The following is a 23,588-nucleotide window of genomic DNA, read 5'->3' on the forward strand; positions in this document are numbered from 1 at the left end:
GTTTATCCACTGCACCACCTAGTTGTCCCTGCAATTTGTATAACACCCATTTTTATATTCTGTTCCTTTTATTGTCATATATTTTTATGTAAAATTTATATGCCCTTTTACTCCTCACATGTGACAATTTTTGAAGTTAGTGATAGTCAATTATATTGTTATACCAGAGTATTTTGCCATTTGCTATTTGCCATTTTTTGGACAAGCATAGTTTGGTTGTTTCTGATTAAAAAATAAAACACCTGTAAATATTTTTGTAAATTTTGCTCTTACTATCTTTTAATAGCATTCTGTGGTATATTTTTGAGAAGACATAATAGTTGGAAAACAGGATTGGAAAAGCAAAGATGAGTTTTGATTTATATCATTGGTGAGCATTTTTGAATCAATGAGATCATAAATCCATTTGAGATTTGAGTAATATATTTAGGATATAGTTCCAATTGTGGGGTTATTGTATCAAATAAATGATCAGTTTATAATTTTTATTGTGTTTTGCTAGGGTGCTGTCTAAAAAAAATTCACATCACCTTCCAGTTTTGCCAACCTTATAAATGTTTTCCCAGCAACACTGAATTTTACCATTAACTGTTTTTGATTATTTTTATGGGCATAAGCTGCAGTGTTGTTTTATTGTTGTTTCTTTGATTATTAAAAAAGTTTAAACAATTTTTGAGGTGATTTATTATGATTTATTTATAACCTTTACATACTAAACAAAAGCTTTTTTTTTTTTTTTTGGTTAAAAATTCTTTGTTTTAGATCTCTCCAAGGTATCATGTAACAATATTGTATATTTTGATTATATGTCTACAAATTATTTGTCCCATTATTAATCCCTCCTCACCAAATAAATACTGTCTTTAAGGATGTGAGGTTGGGACTGAGTCTTCTCCAAATGTAATATGTTTTGTAATTCTTGTAATGCAAAACTTTGGATGCATGTGTTCTTCAAATTTCTGCAAGTCTCTAGCACAGTGGTTTTATACACAGAAGGTACTTTTTTATATTGTAAATGAGGCAATGAACTTGTTTTAGCTTTCAAAAATTCAATTCATATCTTTTGACTGCTTATGCATTGAAAAATAAATACTACTCTCTTAATTACATCAGTTACTTAGATTTCATGAGACTTTTATTAAATATCTACTTTGAAAATATTTTCCCAACTTTTTTTTTTTTTTTTAATTTTAGTCATATTGATTTTGGGCAAGTAGTTTGTTATTTTTGTAAAATAAAATCCATATTTTTTTCCCAATAATATTTTCTATTTGTTTGATAAACATTCCCACACTCCCATGTAGTCAATTAGATTTGTAAGTTCTTTTTTTACTACTTGAACCTTAAGTAATCTTTTAATATATTAACACTGATATCTTGGTTTTTTTGGAGAAGCAGTTGGGGTTGTGACTTGCCCAGGATCACACAGCTAGTCTGAAGTGGGATTTGAACTTAGGTCCTCCTGACTTCAGGACTGGTACTTTATCCATTGCGCTAATTGTCCCAACACTGATACCTTCAAAGATTTTACAATCTAAGTAGGAAAACAGTACAGGAAACAACAATTTAGAGCCTCACATTGCTCTAAACTTCTGAGCACAGTCCTGTGAGGTCAGTAACAAGGTTATTACTATTGACATTTTATAGGTGAGATAACTGAGGTTCAAAAGATTAAGAAGTATATAAGATGTATGAATGTCAGAGAAGTGACTTCCAGGATATTTAACTAACTAGTGTTATTGACAAGACTATTCACTGTCATATTGCTTTTTAGTTTAATAAGTTCTTATGCAGGATAGTAATGTGATAAAGCATTATATAAAAATTAATGTGGTAACCAACCATATGCAGAGATTGAGCAATTGAAGAATTAGGAAGTTGCTGTTATATCTTGGTAAACAAAATAATTTCATTCGTTTTCTGGTATCTAAATTCTACCTTCCACTATGCACATTCCCTATCATATTTATTTTTCTTAAACACTGACACTTAATATTTCTAGTGAAACTTACCTCATTTCTAGTCTCTAGGCTTTTGGACTAGCTGATCCCTATAATTTGATGTTAGAGTTGTATTTAAACATTGATAAATTTTTGATGTGAATGTTTATACCTTCGAAACAAACAAATAGAAGTCAGGACTTGTTTTTGATTGTATAGGTTTTAGGAAGTGAAGGAGAAAATGTTAATAATCACTGTTGAATTTGAAAGTATAGTGTGCACACTATTTTTTTGGACTACAGGTTATTTATTATTAAACATTATATTCCCTTTTCACCTCTGCTTCTTAGAATTCCTTTGTTTCCATCAAAATTTAGTTGTTAGTACATCTCTTTCTATTGCCTTGTATTTATTTTTTATACATCTTATATATTAGGTGTCTTTGATACAATATTAACTCCTTGTAAAGTAAGTTCTATTTTGACCAAGGACTATTTGAGAATATTTTTGTATTCTCAGAATATAACAATGCTTGAGCAATAGTAGGTGCTTAATTGATGCTTATTAATTTATTAAAAAGCAGAGATGAAGAGAAGGAGTGAATTCAGAAAAGGTGGTTGCAATTTCAGTTTTACTAGACTATAGTGGGTGTGAAAGGATAAAATGTGTAAGAAGTCAGGGCAGTTAAGTTAGAATCAGTTTGTGAAAGGCTCCGAAAGACAAAGGAGATTATGTTGAATCCTAGAGATAGGGAGCTCCTGAAATTTATTTATCAAGGAAATGATATGGCACAACTATAGCTTGGAACATAATTTAGAGTAGGGAACTGTAAGCAGAGAGACAAATTTGATGGCACATGAAGTAGTTCAGGCAAGAAGTCATGAGGGCCTGAATTGGGATGATACACAGAATGGAGAGAAGTGTAGGAAAAAGTACTATACTCCATATTTTAGGGACAAGCCTGTCAGAAATAATTGTTACTAATTTAGATTAAACAAATTCTAAATATATGTTTAAAGAGGAGCACCAAAAGTAAGTTATATTATGACTTGGAATATCTCTCTAATCCAAGCCATTTTGGAATTGTGGCTTACAATATCCCTAAATAATAGACAAAATTCTATTGTCAAGACTTTAAATGCTTTCTTACTATTTGTAAAACAGGAAGAGGCTAGGAGATAAGGAGAGCTTAATCTTTTAGATTCTAGAGATGTTGTGGAGGTAGAAATGGCATGATTTGGCACATGATTGTATATGTGGGGTGAAGGACAGATGAAAATCAAGGATAAAGCTAAGTCTGAGAACCTTGGTTCCTGGAATGGGTAGTGGTTTCTAATACAGAAATAAGGAACTTTAGAAGAGTGATGAGTTCTTATTTGGACATGTTAAGCTTCAGATGCCTATAGAACAATCACTATTGGCTGAGTTATTAGTCATGAAATAACAAACTCAGAGGAGTATGTCACTAAGACTAAATGTAGCCAAAGAAGGCCTGGACTTGAGTGTTCATCCCAGCTTAGGAAGTGTGATGGGTATAATGATCTATTAATGGAGATTGAGAAGTAGTATGACAGATAGGAGAACCAAGAAAAAGCAGTATTAGAAAAACTCAAGAGAATGTCCAAAGGGATAAAGAGATAGGTAGTGTCAAATGCTGCAGAGAGGTCAAGAAAAATGAAGCTTGAGAAAAGGCTAACAGATTTGGCAGTTATGTCATCAGTGATAATTTTGGAGAGAGTTATTTTACTGGAGAGATAAGGTCACAAGTCAGGTTTCAAGAGGATGAGATGTGAATGAGAGATCAGGAAACAAGTGTTGATCGATCATTTTTTCTAAGTATTTGACTGAAAAAGGAACTAAAGATATAGGGTGATTTCTTGAGATGATAATAGGGTCTAATGAGAACTTCATTTAAAGGATGGAGGAGACTTGGGCTTGTTTGTAGGCATCCTGAAAAGAGTTAACATATAGAAATTGCACTGGATTTTAATACTAGCTCTGTTACTTACCATCTGAAAAGCTGGACAAGTGACTTTATTTCTCTGACACTACATTTTTCATCTGTAATAGGTAGATAATAATTTTTCTACTTATCTCCAGAGTGTGAGAATCATATGATATGTCAAGTTTTTCTCCATAAATGTGAACGATGGTTATTCTTAAGAACTCTATTGATTAATTAGTGCTTACTCAGCATTAATTGAGTACTTTCAATTTCTAGCACTAAATTGTAACTTTTGCACCAATGAAGTATTGCGTTAACCTGACTTCTATCAAAGAACACCAGTGGCAACTTTTACGGCTCCTTTTACTTTACCAGATTCATCATGCATTTCTGACTCGGTTAAAATAAAATGCCTACCAAGTTTTAAACAGAACTATTAATACTTACACTGTTTTGAAAATAGTTATTTGTGTTTTTGAATATAGCACATAATCTAGAATTCTGGTGGCCCTCTCCAGATAGAAGAAAGGAAATAACTTTCTCATAACAGTATAACAACTGACATTAAAATAATTATTTCCCTTATTTTTTATTTTAATGAGTATTTTCACATAATATGTTTCCTTTACATGGAAGTAATAGTGGTAAATCAATTCCTTAAAGGTAAGTAAAGAACATAACATGCTTTTAAAAATTTTTTTATAGAATATGATCAGAGAACGTTAACATTTTCTTTCTGCCAAGGCTTTACTAATTTCATTTACAATATTTTACCCTCAGCATGGGTGGACACAGTTTGGGAATTGGATTTTATGGAAACTGAACCTTTGGATCCTAACATCGAAGCGCAAATTACAGAAGATGGACTATATGCATTCACCGAACTCTATGAGAACCTTATTCCTTTTGCCACTCAAGAACATGGAACCACAGAGGTAAAAATAAATAAATAAATAAATCTGGTCATTTTTAGGTTTCAAATAAAAATGACTTACATTAAAATTGTAACCCTCTGATGAGACATGAATAGTACTGTAGGAATTGTATAAAGAACATATAAACTCTATGAGTTCAGCCATTTGATCTTATGTAGACTTTACATCGTTCCCTGTGCTTTTTTTTTTTTGCACAATGCTCAGCTCTTCAAAGAACTCAAAATAATAACAATTTATGAGACTTATTATTTATAAAAATCAAAGGTGACACTGGCAAGTGACAGCAATGTGTCACTATTCAGCTTGATTCCCAACTACCCATCACTTTTAACCTTACTCATATTAGAAGTGATCATTCACCAAACTATTCTGGGATCAGTTGAAAAAAAATGACATCTATTTTTTCAGAAAACAATGGAGGAAAATAGTCTTTCTGACTGTCTCCACATCAAATAATGATAACTCCTATGGGGCCAACTTATAAAGAATATGTACTACAGATGTCCAAGGAATTTTTTGAAGCCAGATTCACAACTGATGTTGATCTAGTTCAAAGCTGCAAATGAAATAAGAAACTGCTAACTGCATAACTGGTCCAGTATAATTTTATTTTAATGGTTGGAGAAAAAGAAAAAATAAGATAGCAAATGTTCAAACAAAGTACAACAAAATTCATGGAGAAGCTTCAGTAGCTTCCACCATTAATAAATTTAAAAAACTAAAGGAGTCACCTCTATTAAGTGCAGAGGAAGGATTTTTGAAGTTTCTGTTTTCTATTGGTCAACCTTAAGACATTTTCTAAGACTTAAATATGGAATTCCTTTTCTTAGCTTCCTAGAATTTTACTTATTGCCAGAGCTTTGGATTCACAGATGGTAACAAGGGAAACCACATATGATTCAATTTCAGTACCTACTATTCTGAAAGAAATTCAAGTTATGCAGGTATTTTGGTTAGCAATAAAAGAAACCAATTTAGGGAAAATTTCAAGAAAAATAAATCTAAATGGTAAAACATTTTTGTTTTCTTCACTTTTAGAAAATTCAGCTCCCTAAATAGATAAATGATTATCTTCATTATTGACTGCTTTGCACAAAGACTTGTAAAAAAAAAAAAAAAATTATCAAGTTACTCAAATGTTCCTAAGTGCTGTTTTTTATATCATTGATTACTCAAGGAAGCACCTGAGATAAACAACACAGGGACAGCTAGGTGGTGCATTGGATAGAGCACCACCCTTGAAGTCAGGAGGGCCTGTATTCAAATCTGGTCTCCGACACTTAATACTTCCTAGCTGTGTAACCCTGGGCAAGTCACTTAACCTCAATTGCTTCAGCAAAAGAAAGAAAGAAACAAGGCAGAGAAACTTGAAGTGTTATGAACCATTGCACATTGTAAATCAAATCAGAAATGATGTTTTGATACCTTTAAAATATTTTATTTATATATAACTTTAAAAAAGCTTTTAAAAATTATATAAAAAACAAAACAAAATAAAATTATGCCAACTCAGTTAACTATTATTTACTTTACTTCTTTAAGGGAGCAAGAAAGTCCAGGTAGAATTCTTCTCTCAGATTTCATTCAGGGGGTTCACCTTGATAATTTCCTGGCCACCAGGTGGACAAAATGGTAGAAATAATTACTTTGTGGGGTTTTTTACCTCTCTCTTCTACTGGTATATTGAAGTGGTTAGGATTTTCCAAGTCAGTAACTAGGATGAGAAATAAACCTCGTATAAGGATAATAGTTTTAGTTATTGCTAATAACTTGTTGATGATAAAAGAGGGTCCTGCACTGGCCAGACCCTAATTCTGTAAAGTAGCAAATTTCCCAAAAAATATAATTCATGTGAAATTAAAATTTTTTTTTCTCCAACTCTTGACTTCTTTTTTTCATTTCTTTTCTTTCTTTCTTTCTTTCTTTCTTTTTTTTTTTTTAAAGAGCATTTGGACCATCTTTAAGGAGAATAATATTTCTCCTAATGCACTTATAGCCCTTTTCTATCACTTTGTTGAAATTGTCCATAAGAAAAATGCCACCATGCAAAATCGAGAATATGGTCTGCATGCTGCTGGGCTTTACTTTTTATTGCTTGAAATCCCAGGTAAGTGAATCATCTACTCCCACTTTGCTTTTCTGCATTTTTTTTTCTTATAACCTAAGTGTTCCTTGTTTCCTCATTTGAAAATAAAGAATTTCCTTCCTTTCTTTCTCCCTTTTTTCCCCTCCCTTCATCCCTCCCTTTCTTCTTTCCCTTCCTCTCACCCAGGCTGGAAGTACAGGGGCAGCTCACTAACCTTGGAGTTTTGACATCATGGGCCCCTCCCTAGCCAACCAGGTGTCCCTTACTCCTGGGAATTCACTTTGGGACTGTTGCTGTTTCATCTTTTTGTTTGTTTCTGATTCATTCTGAGCCTGTTTGGGATTTTCATGGTGAAGATACTGGAGTAATTTGCCATTTCCTTCTCTAGTTCATTTTACATATGAAGCTCTGAAGAACTTTGAAATTGATTTTATGACATGGGTGACTTTAGCATCAGACAATTTAGTATGCCCACATAAAAGAAGATACTTTGTTCTATGAACAAAGCAGAATTATAATAGCTCAAAAGAAATGTGAGATGCACAAATTTAGACACATTTCCATTCCAAATACTCATGTGGATTATTTGTGCCTGATCTGTGGTAGTACCTTCTGAATTTATATTGGTCTGATCAGCTTTAGTTGCTCTTCAGCATAGTGATGTAATATTGGTTCTCTTTGAGAACAAAGGATAGCACCACTATCTTACACATGAGGAAACTGAGACAAACAATGACTTGCCCAGGATAATATAACTAGTATGTGCCTGAGGCTAGCTTTGAATTCAAGAAGATGAGTTTTCCTTATTTCAGACCCAGTTCTCTCGACACCACTACCTAATTGTTGTATTTTTTTAAAATTAATTTTATAATTATAATTTTTTTGACAGTACATATACATGAGTAATTTTTTTTTTTTTTTACAACATTATCCCTTGTATTCATTTTTCCAAATTTTCTCCTTCCTCCCTCTACTCCCTCCCCTAGATGACAGGCAATCCCATACATATTAAATGTGTTACAGTATAACCTAGATACAGTATATGTGTGTAAAACCATTTTTCTTGTTGCACAGTAAGAATTGGATTCCGAAGGTATAAGTAACCTGGATAGAAAGACAGTAGTGCAAACAGTTTACATTCAATTCCCAGTGTTCCTTTTCTGGGTGTAGCTGTTTCTGTCCATCATTGATCATTTGTAACTGGATTAGATCTTCTCTATGCTGAAGATATCCACTTCCATCAGAGTACATCCTCATACAGTACTGTTGTTGAAGTGAATAATGATCTTCTAGTTCTGCTCATTTCACTCAGCATCAGTTCATGTAAGTCTCCAAACCTCTCTGAATTCATCCTGCTGGTCATTTCTTACAGAGCAATAATTTTCCATAACATTCATATACCATATTTTACCCAACCATTCTCCAATTGATGGGCATCCATTCATCTTCCAGTTTCTGGCCACTACAAAAAGGGCTGCCACAAACATTTTGGCATATACAGGTCCCTTTCCCATCTTAAGTATTTCTTTGGTATATAAGCCCAGTAGTAGCACTGCTGGATCAAAGGGTATGTACATTTTGACAATTTTTTGGGCATAATTCCAGATTGCTCTCCAGAATGGCTGGATTCTTTCACAACTCCACCAACAATGTATTAGTGTCTCAGTTTTCCCACATCCCCTCCAACATTCATCATTATTTGTTCCTATCATCTTAGCCATTCTGACAGGTGTGTCTTAATATGCATTTCACTGATCAATAGTGATTTGGAACACTCTTTCATATGAGTGGAAATAGTTTTAATTTTATCATCTGAAAATTGTCTGTTCATATCCTTTGACCATTTATCAATTGGAGAATGGCTTGATTTCTTATAAATTAAAGTCAATTCTCTGCATATTTTGGAGATGAGGCCTTTATCAGAACCTTTAACTGTAAAAATGTTTTCCCAATTTGTTACTTCTCTTCTAATTTTGTTTGCATTAGTTTTGTTTGTGCAAAACTTTTTAAATTTGATGTAATCAAAATTTTCTATTTTGTGATCAATAGTGATCTCTAGTTCTCCTTTGGACACAAATTCCTTCCTCCTCCACAAGTCTGAGAAGTAAACTATCCTATGTTCCTCTAATTTATTTATGATCTCGTTCTTTATGCCTAAATCTTGGACCCATTTTGATCTTATCTTGGTATGTGGTGTTAAGTGTGGGTCCATGCCTAATTTCTGCCATACTAATTTCCAGTTTTCCCAACAGTTTTTTTTTTTTCCAAATAATGAATTCTTTTCCCAAATGTTGGTATCTTTGGGTTTGTCAAACACTAGATTGCAATAGTTGTGCCCTATTTTGTTGGTGATGTAAAAAAATGCTGAGGATTTATGTGGATTTATTTTGTATCCAGCAACTTTGCTAATGTTGTGAATTGTTTCTAATAACTTTTTATTAGAATCTCTGGGGTTTTCTAAGTATACCATCATATCATCTGCTAACTGTTGTATTGATGCTCACTTTAGTGAGGACATCTCATTTGGCTCACTGAAGTTCTGAACTCTTAAATTTAAGATATCTGCTATCTCCAAGCCACCCTGGCAGCTGTGACATGTATGTTCCATTATGCTTGGCAAAAATAAAGACTTCTGAATCTATATCTCTTTAAATGGAAAAACAAAAGAAATCATTTATACAAGCAGTTACTCAGGAAGTTTTCATACCTGTAGTACTGTGTTTGATGTTTGATACTTGAACACTCTAGAAGGGCTATATAAAATAGAGAATCCATTTGGCTGATAGATTTTAATTCAAAAGTCAAAAAATCATGCAACAGCTAGAAATGGCATTACAGCAAGAATATCTTTCATTGGGCAAAGCATGGGGCATTTTCACTGACCACGGTTACCTACTGGTATTGGATAAGAGAGAATGGTTTGTAGGTACAAAAAAAGTTAGGAGACTTTCCATTAGTAACCTCCATCATGCTGGGCTTGGTCACCATAACAAGGAGAAAAGGGGGTAGAAGGCTTCTAGTTAGTTTTCTATGATTAAGCAAGTGAACTTACAATCTGCTGTTCACGGTGGCATGTGGGCCTAATAAACAGAACTTATAATTACCACCCTTTTGGAGTCATATCAAACTGATTAATACTGATTGGAATACAGTAGAAGTCCAAATGAATCATTTTTCTCAACTGGATATAAGAGGAAGAATAAAAAAATCAAAGATAACATCAATGCTTTTAACATGAAAGATTTTAGTAGTACATGGTAGTACTATTGACAGAAATTGAAGTCAAAAGGAGTAGAATGTTTAGGAAGAAAACTAATAAGCTTGATTTCAGTTATGTAGAATTTGAGCTACCAATGAGATATGTAGGTGAAAATGTCCTGTAGGCTTTTGGAGAATGGCTGGGGCCCAAAGAAAGAACAGGTCTAGAAATCATCTGTGTAAAATTTGTTATTGAAGCTATGAGGGTGACTGAGATTATCAAAGGAGAGGAAGAGAAGGCCAAAAACAGTCATTTGGGGAATAATCAAACTGGTTATAAAGAAGATCAGGGTCTAGCCAAGAAATAGTTAGAAAGGCACAAAGGTGAGTGTTTTAAAAGTATGGTAGTTCTGAATTAGTGTGGCCATGTGGCGCAGTTGATAACCCACTGGGTCTAAAATAAGGAAGACTTCTTGTGTTCAAATCTGGCCTCTAATACTCATTAACTATGTGACCCTGGGCAAGTCACTTAACCCTGTTTGCTTCATCTCCTCATCTGTAAAATAAGCTGGAAAAGGAAATAGCAAACTACTCCAGTATCTTTGCCAGGAACACCCCAAAAGTGGTCAGGAAGAATTGGATATGAATAAAAATGACTAAAATAACAACAACAATAATAAAGTTCTAAATTCAAAGAAGGAGAGAGAGTAATCTGTAGAAGGAAGGGCATAGTCAGAAGTGCCAAATTATTTAGTAGGATCAAATATAGATAAGGACTTGAAAAATAAATAGTTCTTCGGTTTGTAAATAAGTACATAATTTATGACTTAATTTAATATTTTTATTTTATCAGTTATATTTAAAAGTTTTTTATATTTGTTTTAAAATTTTGAGTTCTAGATTTTCTCTCTTATCCCCAATCCCCTATTAAGAAAATATATGTGAAGTTATTCAAAACATTTCCATAAAACTCATGTTGTGAAAGAAAACATAAATCTCTTCTCTAAAAGAAAATCCTCAAGAAAAATAAAGTAAAAAGAGAGAGAGAGAGAATATATGCCTCAGTGCATATTCAGATACAATTAGTTATTTCTCTGGATATGGATAGGAATTTTCATAGTAAGTCCTTCAGAGTAGTCATGGATCTAACTTAAGACTTAAGAGTAATTTCAGTGGAGTGTTAGAGTGGAAGTCATCAAGCAGTTCAGCTTTTTGACTGAGAGTCAATAAACATCTGATAATCACCTACTATGTGTCAGAGGCTGTGCTAAAGACTAGAGCAGAGGTTCTCAAACTGTGGCCCAAGGGCCAGATGCGACCTGCTGAGGATGTTTATGAGGCCCGCTGAGTTATGGCAAATGGGCTGAGGGGTGGAGACAGAGTATGAGTTTTTGTTTTTACTGTAGTCTGGCCCTCCAACAGTCTGAGGGACAGTGAACTGGCCCCTATTTAAAAAGTTTAAGGACCACTGGACTAGAGATTCAAAAAGGTAGAAGACATGCCTTACAAAAATTTAAAATCTAATGGAAGAGATACCAAGTCAACAAAAATGTACAAATAAACAAATGTAGGACAAATAGGAAATAATAAAGAGAAGGGAGGCACTAGAATTAAGATGACTTATACAATTAAGAGGGTTCCATAGAAGATGACATTTCCCTACTCAAAGGAAGGTGTATCTGAAAGGTGATGAGAAGGCTACAGAGAGGTCAAGGACAATGAGAAATGGAAACTGGCCATTAGATTTGTCTGCTAAGAGACCATTGGTAACTTTGGAGGGAACAGTTTCATGCTTTTGAAAAAAAGTGCCTTAATAGGATCCCTCAAGTGAGATGATAAATTAATTTAGAATCTGTACATAACTAAATGTGAAGATTTTCTTCCGTGGTCTTTGATTTCTTTCTTAATTTATTTATTTTTTATTAAAGCTTTTATATGCTTATGCATGGGTAATTTTTCCAACATTGACCCCTGCATAACTTTTTGTTGCAAATTTTCCCCTTCTTCCCTATCTGTCAGGTAGTCCAATACATGTTAAATATGTTGAAATATATGTTAGATCCAATATATGTACACATATTTATACAGTTATCTGGTTGCACAAGAAAAAAACAAATCTCAATTTATTAAAATTATTCAAAGGATAGGGATAGAAACTGGTCCTGGGACTTCATTGATAAGTAATCAGTTATTGTAAGTTAGTATTTTCATTGTTGAGTTTCAGTCTTAAAGAGTAGTAGTACAATTACTGAAAGTTTGATGCTTGTTCAGATTCATACAAGTAGTGTGGGTCATAAGTATAACTTAAAATCAAGTCTACTTGCTTTTGAAGCTAACTAACTCTCTTTGTCTCTCTGTCTCTATCTCTCTGTTGCTGTCTCTGTCTCTATCTCTGTCTCTCGCTCTACTATGCACGGTTTTCTTGGCTCTTTAAAACTAATTGGAAATTTATTTTATGGATTTTTTGTTCATTTGTGATATAATTGGATATATGTCAAGATTAATTAAATCTTAACTTGCTTTACTCTTTATGAACAGGTAGCATAGCTAATCAAGTGTTCCATCCAGTAATGTTTGACAAATGTCTTCAGATTCTGAAAAAGAGCTGGCCTCAAGAATCTAGTTTGAGTAGGAAAAGGAAAAAAGAACATCCCAAGAATTCTCAAGCTGATTCAAGAGGAAATAGAAAGCGAGGAAAACCACCCAGGAAAGAGGATTTTGAGGTAAGAAGAGAAAAATTTTTAAAGATCTTAGTAATTATAGTATTTTGTTTTGTTTTGTTTTGTTTTTTTAAGCTTATAGTTCCATGAGAAGTTTTATAATCACCATATAAAATCTTAAAATTTCAGATCACTTAGTAAGGCTACTTAGTTGCATACATATTATGTGAGCTCCTTTTTTTCCCCCATACATTCTACTGTCTAGCACAATGTTTCTTAAGTAAATGTTTAATAAATGCGTGTCAAATTGAAGAGTAAAAAATAATCATTAAAAAGTCCAACTGAACAAAACATTGTACATTTTTTTTTTACAATTTTTAAAAATAGAATCTACTGATTTGTATATTGGAGATGATACAGAAGATGATTTTTATTGACATTGTCACCAGGGTTATGAGAAATTCTATGTGGAGATGTTTAAATGGGTAGGGTTTTACTATTGTCCCCATCCTTCTAACCATCCATTCTCATCATTGTCACCAGACTGACAATCAACAAATTTTTATTAAGCCTTTTTCAAGCACTGTGGTAGGTATTGGGAATACAAATACAATGAATGCTTATTCTCAAGTATTCTTGAATTTTCTTTGGGACACGGTATGTACATATATAAATATATAAAGACCTACTTAAAAGGTATTCTAATAGAAGGTAGTTTAGGAAACGGGTGATGAAATCAGAAAAGGTTTCATGTTGAAGGGGGGTGCTAGAACTGAGTCTTGGAGGAAATGATGGATTCTATGAGGTATAAATAAAGAAGAGCATTCTAGTGATAGGGATCACCAGTGCAAAGGCACACAGACCGGAGGAGTATAGTATGTGAGATTCCAAAAGAAGGCTGGTTTAGCTATACTGTAAAGTAAGAAGGGGAATAATGAGTAATGAAGCAGAAGAGATAAACTAGGACCAGGTATAGAACCTTTTAAGTGCAAAAGTTTGTATTTGATCATAGAAGAAATATTGGCAGCAATAGTAGCTACAGTGAATAGTGGAACATGAATAGTTCAGAGAGATAGTCAGATCCATGCTTAAGGAAAATAACTTTGGCAGCAATGTATAGTTTGGATTGAATCCAATTGGGATTCCATTGCAGTAATTTAGGCAAGAGCTGATATAGGCTAGAACCAACCTGGTATGAGTGTAGAGAAAGGGGTCATATGTGAGGGATCATTTAGGTAGAAATGGCAGATATGTGGAATGAAGGAGAATGAGGAGTTGAGAGTAAGGCTGAGATTATGAACCCTAAAAGACTGGAAGAATAATAAAAATATAGAGAAATTTGGAAGATGGGTAGATTTTGGGGAAAAGATAATGTATTCAATTTTGAATATGTTAACTATATGAAACATCCAGTTTGAAATGTTTAGTAGGCAATCAATTTATTTTGTGACTGAAGTTCAGAAATCCAATTATATTCTCTCCACCATGCATTTCTGATACTGAGTTTCGAAGTTTTCTGTTGATTGACTTCGGTAAACTACCACTACTTCCTACTTTTTGCTTGAAGTAAGTTAAAATATGAAGACTTGTCATGCTACTTTTATTCATTGTTAATTTTGGGGAATTAGTTTCCCTGTAACTCACTGTTAGTAAATTAGAATTAAAAGAAGACAGTTTCTATTTAGAAGTATAAAGTAGGATCATGCAATGGACTGTTCATATTAAGCATATGATAGTGAATATTTGAAAGAAATGGGGTCAGAGTTAAATTAGGTTAAACAAATAGGTTTTTATTGAAATTTAAGTAGGCCTGACAGCCTTAGTATTTGGGTCACTGAAAATATATGCCCTATTACATTGATAGTGAGAAATAGATGGGGAAGGTTGAATGTCAGCAAGACTATCATCAGTAAGGCCAATTGTTTCAGGTATTTTTATGATGGATAGTGAAAACAGAGGTAGAATATACTTTTATTCTTTATATTTGTATGTGTGGTACCTAGAATAGGTCCTGGTAAATAGCAGACACTTAATAAATGGTTGTTTTTTGATTGAATGAATTAATGTAGACCTTAAATGGCATCAAAATGCCAAATAACTTACTTTTTTGACAGAGTGAATGAAGAGGAACAGAACAGCTTAGCATCATTACAAGTATAACAAGTATAATGGAATTTTTAAAAAGAGCTCCAAACTGACTAATGATCAAGAAATCCAAAAGTTATACTCGTAAATATCTTTTCAGTCCAGGTCATTAGGCATCAAGGAAGGGGTCCAGTCACAAAAGCTGTAATTCTTCCAGAGTTCACCAGAAACCATCAGATCAATAGGAGCTCAGAATGCTCTGCCTCAGGTCAGACATAGATAGTCCCTATGAGCATTATTTGGGGTGGATTCTCTAATTTTGTGCAACTCACATTTCTTTTGAGCTAATCCAATTCTGCTTTGCTCATAGAGCACAAGATCTTCTTTGATGAAGGCACATGATGTGGAGGGAGGTCCTGTACCAGTGATTTCTGTTTCATACAATCGATTCCAAAGTTCTTAAGACATACCTTGAGAGTGTCCTTGTATTGCTGTTTCTGACCATCTTGTGAGTGTTTGCCCTGTGTACAACACTGTAAAGGAGAAAGAAGGTCTGAATGTTCCAACAAAGAAGGCCCAGGAACCCTTGCATACCATCAAACCTTCTGACCTCACATAGGGAGATGGTCACTTGCAAAACTCATATTGGGAATGTAGAAATAAGTTCATAATGGTTCTGAAAGTTTGTAGCACCTGACCTGAACCATCTCTGAGAGTTTTGAAGAAAGAAATACTATTTGTAAACAGGCCTGAAATTTGCCAATACTCTGTGCACAGACCCCACTGAAAGTGAAAACTAGTAGAAGGATCCCAGGTACAATAGGTCAGGACCAGAGAGGTTCCCAGAATACCATCCAAAACTTCAAAGCTTTAGAAAATAAAACAAAATTTCATCTTAAAGAAAGAAACTATATAAGAAGGCACAGAGGGAGATACAGACAGTCAGGACACCTACAAAACTAGCATTAAAAGATCAGAGTATAATAGAGTCATGATTTCACATACTATCTTCTTTCTCTTCTTTGAATATGGAAATAACAAATAATTTGATAAATAACAAAAAGTTATTTTTAAAAATCCTTAAAAACATAGGAACTTTTAATAATGAAATTCCTCAACTACTGTCCTTTCTTTCTTGTATTTTTCTTGTTAGTCCATTGGGATAAAGTAGTTGACCTAGATAAAGAGTGATGACCCTTTTATTTCTTATTCTAGATGGATGAAATCTTAGAAGAAGAGGATGATGAGGATGATATAAGTTTTTCTGTACGTGACCTTTGTCAAATTCGAGATGCCATCTTCTTTCTTTTGAAGAATTTTTTAAGACTTTTGCCCAAGTTCCCCCTGAAAGAAAAGCCACAGTGTGTGCAGAATTGTATACAAGTAAGTGAAAAAACCAGGAGGCATGAGTAAATTATCCTTCATTAATCTGGCTTTTACACATGTTGGCCAAAGTAAACGGTCACATTAAGTTTTTTTCTTTTTTGGTATTTTTTTTTTTTCTTTAGATTTTAGTTGGATTAACCAGTTTTGAACCAGTTCTTCATGGATTTCAAGCTTTAGAAGCCAGGTGAGCCTTTAAGTCTCTGCATTTTGAAATACCATGTGGTAATTTTTTGGTCTGTATACTGGTTAGCATATATTATTAATTAGTTTAAACATGGTTTGTAGGGTAAGAGATGACTCTTTATGTTAATTCTGTAATCGTATTTACTAGCTAATGCCACTTCTTTTTTGTTTAGAAACATTGACAAAGCAAAATACATACCAGAACTGGCCTATTATGGACTGCGTTTGTTGTGTGCCTCAATTCATGGGGAAGGAGATAAGGTAGAGGAAATCAGGATTTAATTTATTAACTGTTTAACTTTACAAATATAAAGAAGCTCCTTAGGCATTTATCCATGTCAAGCTTGTTCTGCTGTTCCTTCTCCTTCCATGTGCTCTCTGTAATCCCTGTTCTGTTGGTAACAATCTGTCCTTCGTAATAAATTTATGTTTTCTCCTTAGAAATTACTCATGTAAGTACCTGGTGTTGAATTTTCCATTTACATATTGTTTTCCCTTAATAGAATGTAAACTTCTTAAGGGCATAAATTGGGGGGGGGTTGGTCATTGTATCTTCATAGTACACTTTGTGGTACATGTGTATTTCGTGGTATGTAGTAGATACTTAATAAATGTTTATTGAATTGAATTTTCAAAAGCATTTATTTAATTTAGAGATCTTTTTACGTAACATAATTTGTATATTACAATATTGAAAGGTCCTTCACAATCTTTGGTTTGGCACCAATTTGATGGCCTATCATTTGGTAGCTACAGCAATTTATTGTTTGGTTTCATCCATAGACCTCTATTTCAAATGAGGATCACATAGGAGAAGCACGTGAACTACCAAACAAAGATGTGCTTTTATAGAAATATTTGTTGATATGTTACAAAGGAAAAAATTAGATAGTTACACAGTTCCCAAGGTTTCCATGACAATTTAGTACTTACACTTACACGTTTATAGTTGATCAGTAACAAAAATAACTATGAAGCTATCTTGTTTTTCTTTCTGTGGAGCTATTAATAAAGTTACTTTATACAAATACCAATTTTTTTTTAGGGTGCTCCCCAAATAATGCCTTTTGGGAAACATCTGGTGTGGTTGTATGCTGCCTTATTTTTGCCAAGAAAATATTGTTACAAAAATTAATGCTGCCCTGATTATTGACGCATTATAAGAAAACAAGATACTTACTTAACATATGCTTTAAAATGTTATTTGGGTTGTCAATCCAGTATTAATATGCCTAATTTATGTTCTGCATTTGATACTATTTAACCATCATCTTTTGGCTTTTCCTGACACTATTTTGTTCTAATTCATGTGCTATTCAATCTCCTTGGCTGATTTATCAGCCATTTCAAGTGTCCTGAATAGGAAATTTCCCCAAGATTCTGCTCTACGTCCCTTTTATTTCTCTTCCTATAATTTTTTTTGGTGATCTCTTCAGCTTTTAGGGTTTTGACTCTCATCTTTATATGGGTAACTTCTAACCACAGTTTTTCTTTTGAGCTTCCAGTCTCCATCATCCTTTACTTTATTGGATATTTCAAACTGGATGTCTCCAACATCTTAAACTACATATGTATAAATCTGAGATCATCCTTCCTCTTAAGTCTTCCCCTCATTCATATTTACCCATTTACTTTAACAGTATCACTATCTTTCCAGTCTTTCATATTCATAATTTCAACATTATTCTGAATTCCTAGCTCTCCTTCATCCCACAAACTCAATTGTTGACAAATCTTGTCATTGCTATTGTTACACCATGTCTTGCATCTGACCTCTTCTCTCCACTTACATAGCTACCACCTTACTCCAAGTCCTCATCACCTCTCTCCTAGATTATTTCCACAAGTTCCTAATTGCTTTTTCCCCTCCAAATCTTTCCTCACTGCAGTTCATCCTACATACTATTACCAAAATAATTTTTCCTCAAGAACAGATTTGACTATATTACTCTCCTACTCAGCCAACTCCAGTGGCTTTTTATTGCCTTTAGAATCAAATATAAACTTTTCTTTTTAGCTTTGCAAGCCTGAAAAAACCATTGTTCCAGACTATTGTTTCAATTTCATTGGACAGCATTCTATTCTCCCTTCCATAATTTGTGATTCATTCAAATCCTTTGTTCCTCACACGACATTCCATTTTCTTTCCCTGTACCTTTGTATTTGCCATAGCATGTAACTTGAATGTGTCCCTTTATCTCTATCTCAGTAAGACAAGCATTAAATGCCAACTTGGGGTCATGCCCTAGTACCAATACAAAAGATTAAATAATCCCTACTCACAAAGAGCTTATATTGTAATGAGAGACATGAAAAGTACATATAAAAATATATATAGCAAAGCATAAATATAAAAGCAAATATAAATACATACAAACTTACTGATTACTTATCCATATTGTAGTTTAAATCCCTATTTCCTTTCAGATATCCTTTTAAAAACAAAGATGTGAAAATAAAGTTTTTTTAGGTCAACATTTTGCATTTTTTACCTGATGGTATTGACAACAATCTACTTATCCTACATCTACTATATCCCATCACTTCTAAATTCTGTGCTGTTTATCAATGTTTGTTTGTGTTCCTCCATTGTTATCTGTCAGATTCTGTGTTGTATGTGTGGATGGGAAGGAAGACCAGAAAAATATCATTATTTTTTAGCTATAAGCAATTCTTTTATATCTTATTAGTCACATTTTTGGCCTTGTCTAGCTCCTAAGGATGATCAAAGAAATAATGTTTCTTATGTTGATTTGGAAAAACTCCAACTTATTTTCTGTTGTTTTTGGATATAGTACAATAAGCAATCTTGTTAATATATTTGAATTTTTAATACCACTTACCATCTTTTTTAGGTCATTACTTGCCTCTTCCATCGATTGCTAAATGTGATACTCATGTTTGAAGTAGGAGAAGGATCCCACCGTGCACCTCTTAATATCACCTCACAAACTATCAATACCAGAAATCATGCAATCCAGTTTATCAGGTGAAATACAAACACTTTGACTTTTTTCTTTTCTTACTGCTCTGTCTTAAGTGTCTGGGCTTTATGACTGATTGCTTCTGTTCTGTTGTGTTTTGATTTTTTTTTTTTTTTTTTTTTGCTTCATTGTTAGTCTTTTTACATTGTTCTCACTTCCCAATGACTTAATATATTTTTCCTTCCTTCTTCCTATAGGACTCCTGCTTAAGTGTTTTGAAGTACTCTATTATTTCTTACTACTTAAAAATACTCTTATTTTCATTTTTATAGTTATTTATAATCAAGAAGTTAGAGAAAAAAATTAACTGGCTATGTCTCAATGTGTGTGTTCCATTCTACTTCTTGAATCCCCTATCATTGTTAAATGGGGATGGCATTCTTCTTAATAAGCCCTGTGCATTCATGGTCACTTCATTGATTGTAGTTCTGAAATATTTCATTAGATATTTCTTTTATACTATTGTGGTTATTCTGTATATTATTTTCTTGCCTCACTTATTTTTCTCTATATCTTTATATAAGTTTGTCTGAATTCTTGATATTTTTCATTTCTTTATGATTCATTAATGTTTTTTCACTATAAATACTATAATTTCTTCAGCTATCCTGCAATAGGCACTGGGTGCCTACTTTTAGATCTTTGCTACTAAAAAAAATTCTGATATAAATATATATTTTTTTTATACGTGCAATCTTTCCTTCTGTCTTTGACCCCTTTTAGGATATTTTTCCTAGCAGTGGTATTGATGGGACAAAGTGTATGACATCTACAAGGTTAAATTTTCTGTTCTGCTGTGTCTAGGGACATCCCAGTTCACAAGGTTGGTGTCCTTTCTCTGACCCTTGAATTGGGACAGTTTGATGTAGAAATGGAGACTTCGTATTTGATAGGCAGATTTACTGCTTTGGCTTATTTTTATTTAGCCATTTTTGATAAGTTTAGTCAGTGTATTTTATCTATACATTCCATATATCTCCTCTTTCTCAGTCGAACCTTCCCTTGTAACAAAGAAAAACAATAAAAACATTCAGTATAGAACTTTAACAGACTTTGCAGTGTCCTGTCCTGGTATTCCTTCATTTCTCTGCCTGAGAGAAGAGATATGCTTCTATATTTTTTCTTGAGGATCTTCGGTTGTTTTTTTTTTTTGTTTTTTTTTCCCCCTCATTACTTGAATTCAACTTTCTTCTAGTGATATTTACATTTACATTGCTATAAATGCTGTTTGTGTAGTTTGGTTATTTTGCTCTTCATCAATTTATACAGATCTTATCAAATTTCTCTGAAGCACTTATATAATTTTCCCCTAAGGCAATTTAGGATTAAGTGACTTGCCCTTAACTGCCCCATGCACTTATATTACTTCTTACTACTTAAGCATATTCTTTTATAGTTACAATACATAGATGTTTTTAGCTGTTCCCCCTTTGTTTCAAGTTGTTTACTCTCATAAAAATTTTGTTAATTAATTGTTATTTAGTATGGTATTTAGGTAAAAGGGAAGCTGACCAGAGTATTGTGTGTTAATATTGATCAGTGCAAAAGTGCAATGACAGATTGATATGTACTTTCTATATCAAACTCATTCTATCCCCATTGTCATGAATAGTGTAACTGCTATTTAAAAAAAAACAACCCATCCTGTGTCAGCCATAATTGCACACAAAAGAAGATCAGTTTCCTAATATTGTCCTGTTAGCTTATTTTATTAAGCAGCTGGTCACTGATCATGCAACTACTCATGTAGACACAACATGTGATTTTTTTTCTCAACTAAGCCTCTCCCCAATTTCTCTCTAATTCCTCTCCAATTTCCTAAATTCCATCTTTACTTCACCCTCTTTCCTCTCTGAATCTTTAAAAGCCATCCCACCCAAAGCATGCTACAAAAATTATGTTTGGATTTTGTCTGTGACTTTTTTCATGTCAACAAAAGGTAACTTCTGGTTATAAGACTGCCTTTGAGTGTTTTTTATATTCTGAACAGCTCTCCCACTCTTCATCATAAATGATAGTACAAGTAGGCATGTGCTAAAGAAAAGTCAAATTTGTGCATTATAACTTTGTATATAGCTCACTAAATATGCACCAATGTTCAAAGAAGTAACATTACTTAATCCATTAAAATGTCAGTGTTTTGCTGAACTACAATGTAGTGGTTCTGTGGCTTACTCTTTTCTTACAGGAATAGATGGTGGTGGTTACCATGACTGTAAGGTTATATCTTTTGAACCTGTATAAAGACAATTCGCTTTTGATTGCATCTGTTTTACTGTATTTCACATGAAAGTGGTATAGTAAGTAAAGAACTGACTTTAGGATCATGAAGACCTCCAAGCTTTGCTTCTGCCACATATTGGCTGTGATATCCTGTTCAAGCCACTTTAAGGGGAGAGAGAGAGAGAGAGAGAGAGAGAGAGAGAGAGAGAGAGAGAGAGAGAGAGAGAGAGAGAGAGAGAGAGAGAGAGAGAGAGAGAGAGAGAGAGAGAAGAGAGAGAGAGAGCGCATAGAGCTTCCTCATTATTTCTTTCCAGATAAATAAAATTATCTATTGGATGATTCTTTTTGAATTGAATGGATACTTTTCAGAATATGAATGCCACTGATGCATTGTTATCTTTTAACTCCTTATTATATTGAGATGTCTTTTAAAATGTGGCAGGAGTTTTCATTTTGCTTTGTTTTTCTAATGTAGGAGAAGTGGTTTTCTAGGATAAAGTTACTTTAAAGTCTAGGAAAACAATTGTGTTTAAAATTTGTCTTATTCTGATTTAACAGTAAGGTTGTTTTATGTTTTCAATAGTTCACTAGTGGATGAACTAAAAGAAGTTGTATATCCAGTTCTTCGAATCTTACTGCAGCATATCTGTTCTAAGGTACTGTTTGTTTTAGTTTGGGGCAAATATATAATATTTGGAATTTGATGCTCATGTACATGTCATTTGATGCTCATGTACATGTCATTATCCTTACTAGAAAACATTTTTCAAATTATTTTTAAAAAATTAGAAGCAGTTAAGTGGGTCAGTGGATAAAACTTGAATTGGAACCAGGAAGACCTAAGTTCAAGTCCAGCCTCAGACATTTTTTAGCTGTGTGTCCCAGGACAAGTAACTTAACTTCTCTGCCTCAGTTTCCTCATCTATCAAAATGGAGATAATAGCACATAACTTGTTAGGATTTTACTAGGTGCTAAGTCAGTTGTCTGATACTTAACAATTCTCTAGTTCAGAGTTCACACCTTTAACAGTGTTTACACTTTTAGACTTCTGAAAGGAGTTTACACCTTTAAAAGGAGTTTGCTCATTGGTTCTGTAAGTAGTTCCCACAAGCCCATGGAGTACCCACAAGCCCATTCTCTGGGAGGATATAAGGAGCTAGGATTCAGGAAGGAGGAGTCATTCAAGATTCTACTGTGGTGCTGGCTGGGGACACGTGGACAAGAGCAGATTCACAAGTCTAAAGGAAAAGCCTGCTCATGGACTTCCGTGAGATTCATATCTAGCATTGACTTCTGGGAAACCCACAATCCCACACTCTCAGAGGCAGAGTCTGATTCATTCCCACATCTACCTTCGTGCTGGTTGGAGGCTTTGGATTTAGAGGGAGCTGAGAAGATTTGGAAAGAGACAGTAAAGGACTTTAACTCCTGGCTGCATTTTGGGGATTACTGGTACTGGAACTAAAACTAAGGCTGCCTCTCCAGAAGCTCCCCAAGAAACCTGCCTTCTCAGAGAAGGATCACAGTTTAGAGACAACAGAACTTTACATAACTCATGAGGTTATTTTGAGAATGGAACAAAATAGTATTTGTAAAGTACTTTGTAAACCTTTGAGCTTCATGTATATGCTAGCTATCAATGTTGTTATTACTACATTTGAATATCTTTAACTTGTGATATATTGACTAATTTCTGTTCTCTTAGCTATGTTCTGAAAATAACTTATTATGGAAGAGTGTATTGGTCCAGAATATCTCACTGTTCTTCTCTTTTAGGTTCTAGATAAATCAGAATATCGGACCTATGCAGCTCAGGCCTTAGCACAATTGCTCAATAAACTCCCCTGTCTAGAGTACGCAGCATTTATTCGATGGCTTTACAAATATTCTCGCAGTTCAAAGGTAGGAAGAAATATCTTATTTATAGACTCTTGGACATGACATTGCATACAAATGATGACT

The 23,588-nt window shown here is 33.6% G+C and overlaps 1 protein-coding gene across 2 annotated transcripts in view; it reads left to right on the top strand.

Annotated features, from left to right (window-relative positions):
* The window catches only part of NCAPD3 (non-SMC condensin II complex subunit D3), a 113,168-nt gene that overhangs the window by 3,955 nt on the left and 85,625 nt on the right, over nt 1–23,588 (top strand). For both annotated transcript variants that reach the window (XM_074303749.1, XM_074303750.1), the window contains exons 2-10: nt 4,666–4,820; nt 6,765–6,927; nt 12,643–12,827; nt 16,065–16,232; nt 16,358–16,419; nt 16,592–16,679; nt 19,274–19,407; nt 22,209–22,281; nt 23,403–23,528. In XM_074303749.1, coding sequence (XP_074159850.1) covers nt 4,666–4,820; nt 6,765–6,927; nt 12,643–12,827; nt 16,065–16,232; nt 16,358–16,419; nt 16,592–16,679; nt 19,274–19,407; nt 22,209–22,281; nt 23,403–23,528 — 1,154 coding nt within the window. The remainder of the gene's footprint in view (nt 1–4,665; nt 4,821–6,764; nt 6,928–12,642; nt 12,828–16,064; nt 16,233–16,357; nt 16,420–16,591; nt 16,680–19,273; nt 19,408–22,208; nt 22,282–23,402; nt 23,529–23,588) is intronic.

Source organism: Sminthopsis crassicaudata, chromosome 3 (genome assembly GCF_048593235.1).
Source record: "Sminthopsis crassicaudata isolate SCR6 chromosome 3, ASM4859323v1, whole genome shotgun sequence".
NCBI classification, from domain to species: domain Eukaryota; kingdom Metazoa; phylum Chordata; class Mammalia; order Dasyuromorphia; family Dasyuridae; genus Sminthopsis; species Sminthopsis crassicaudata.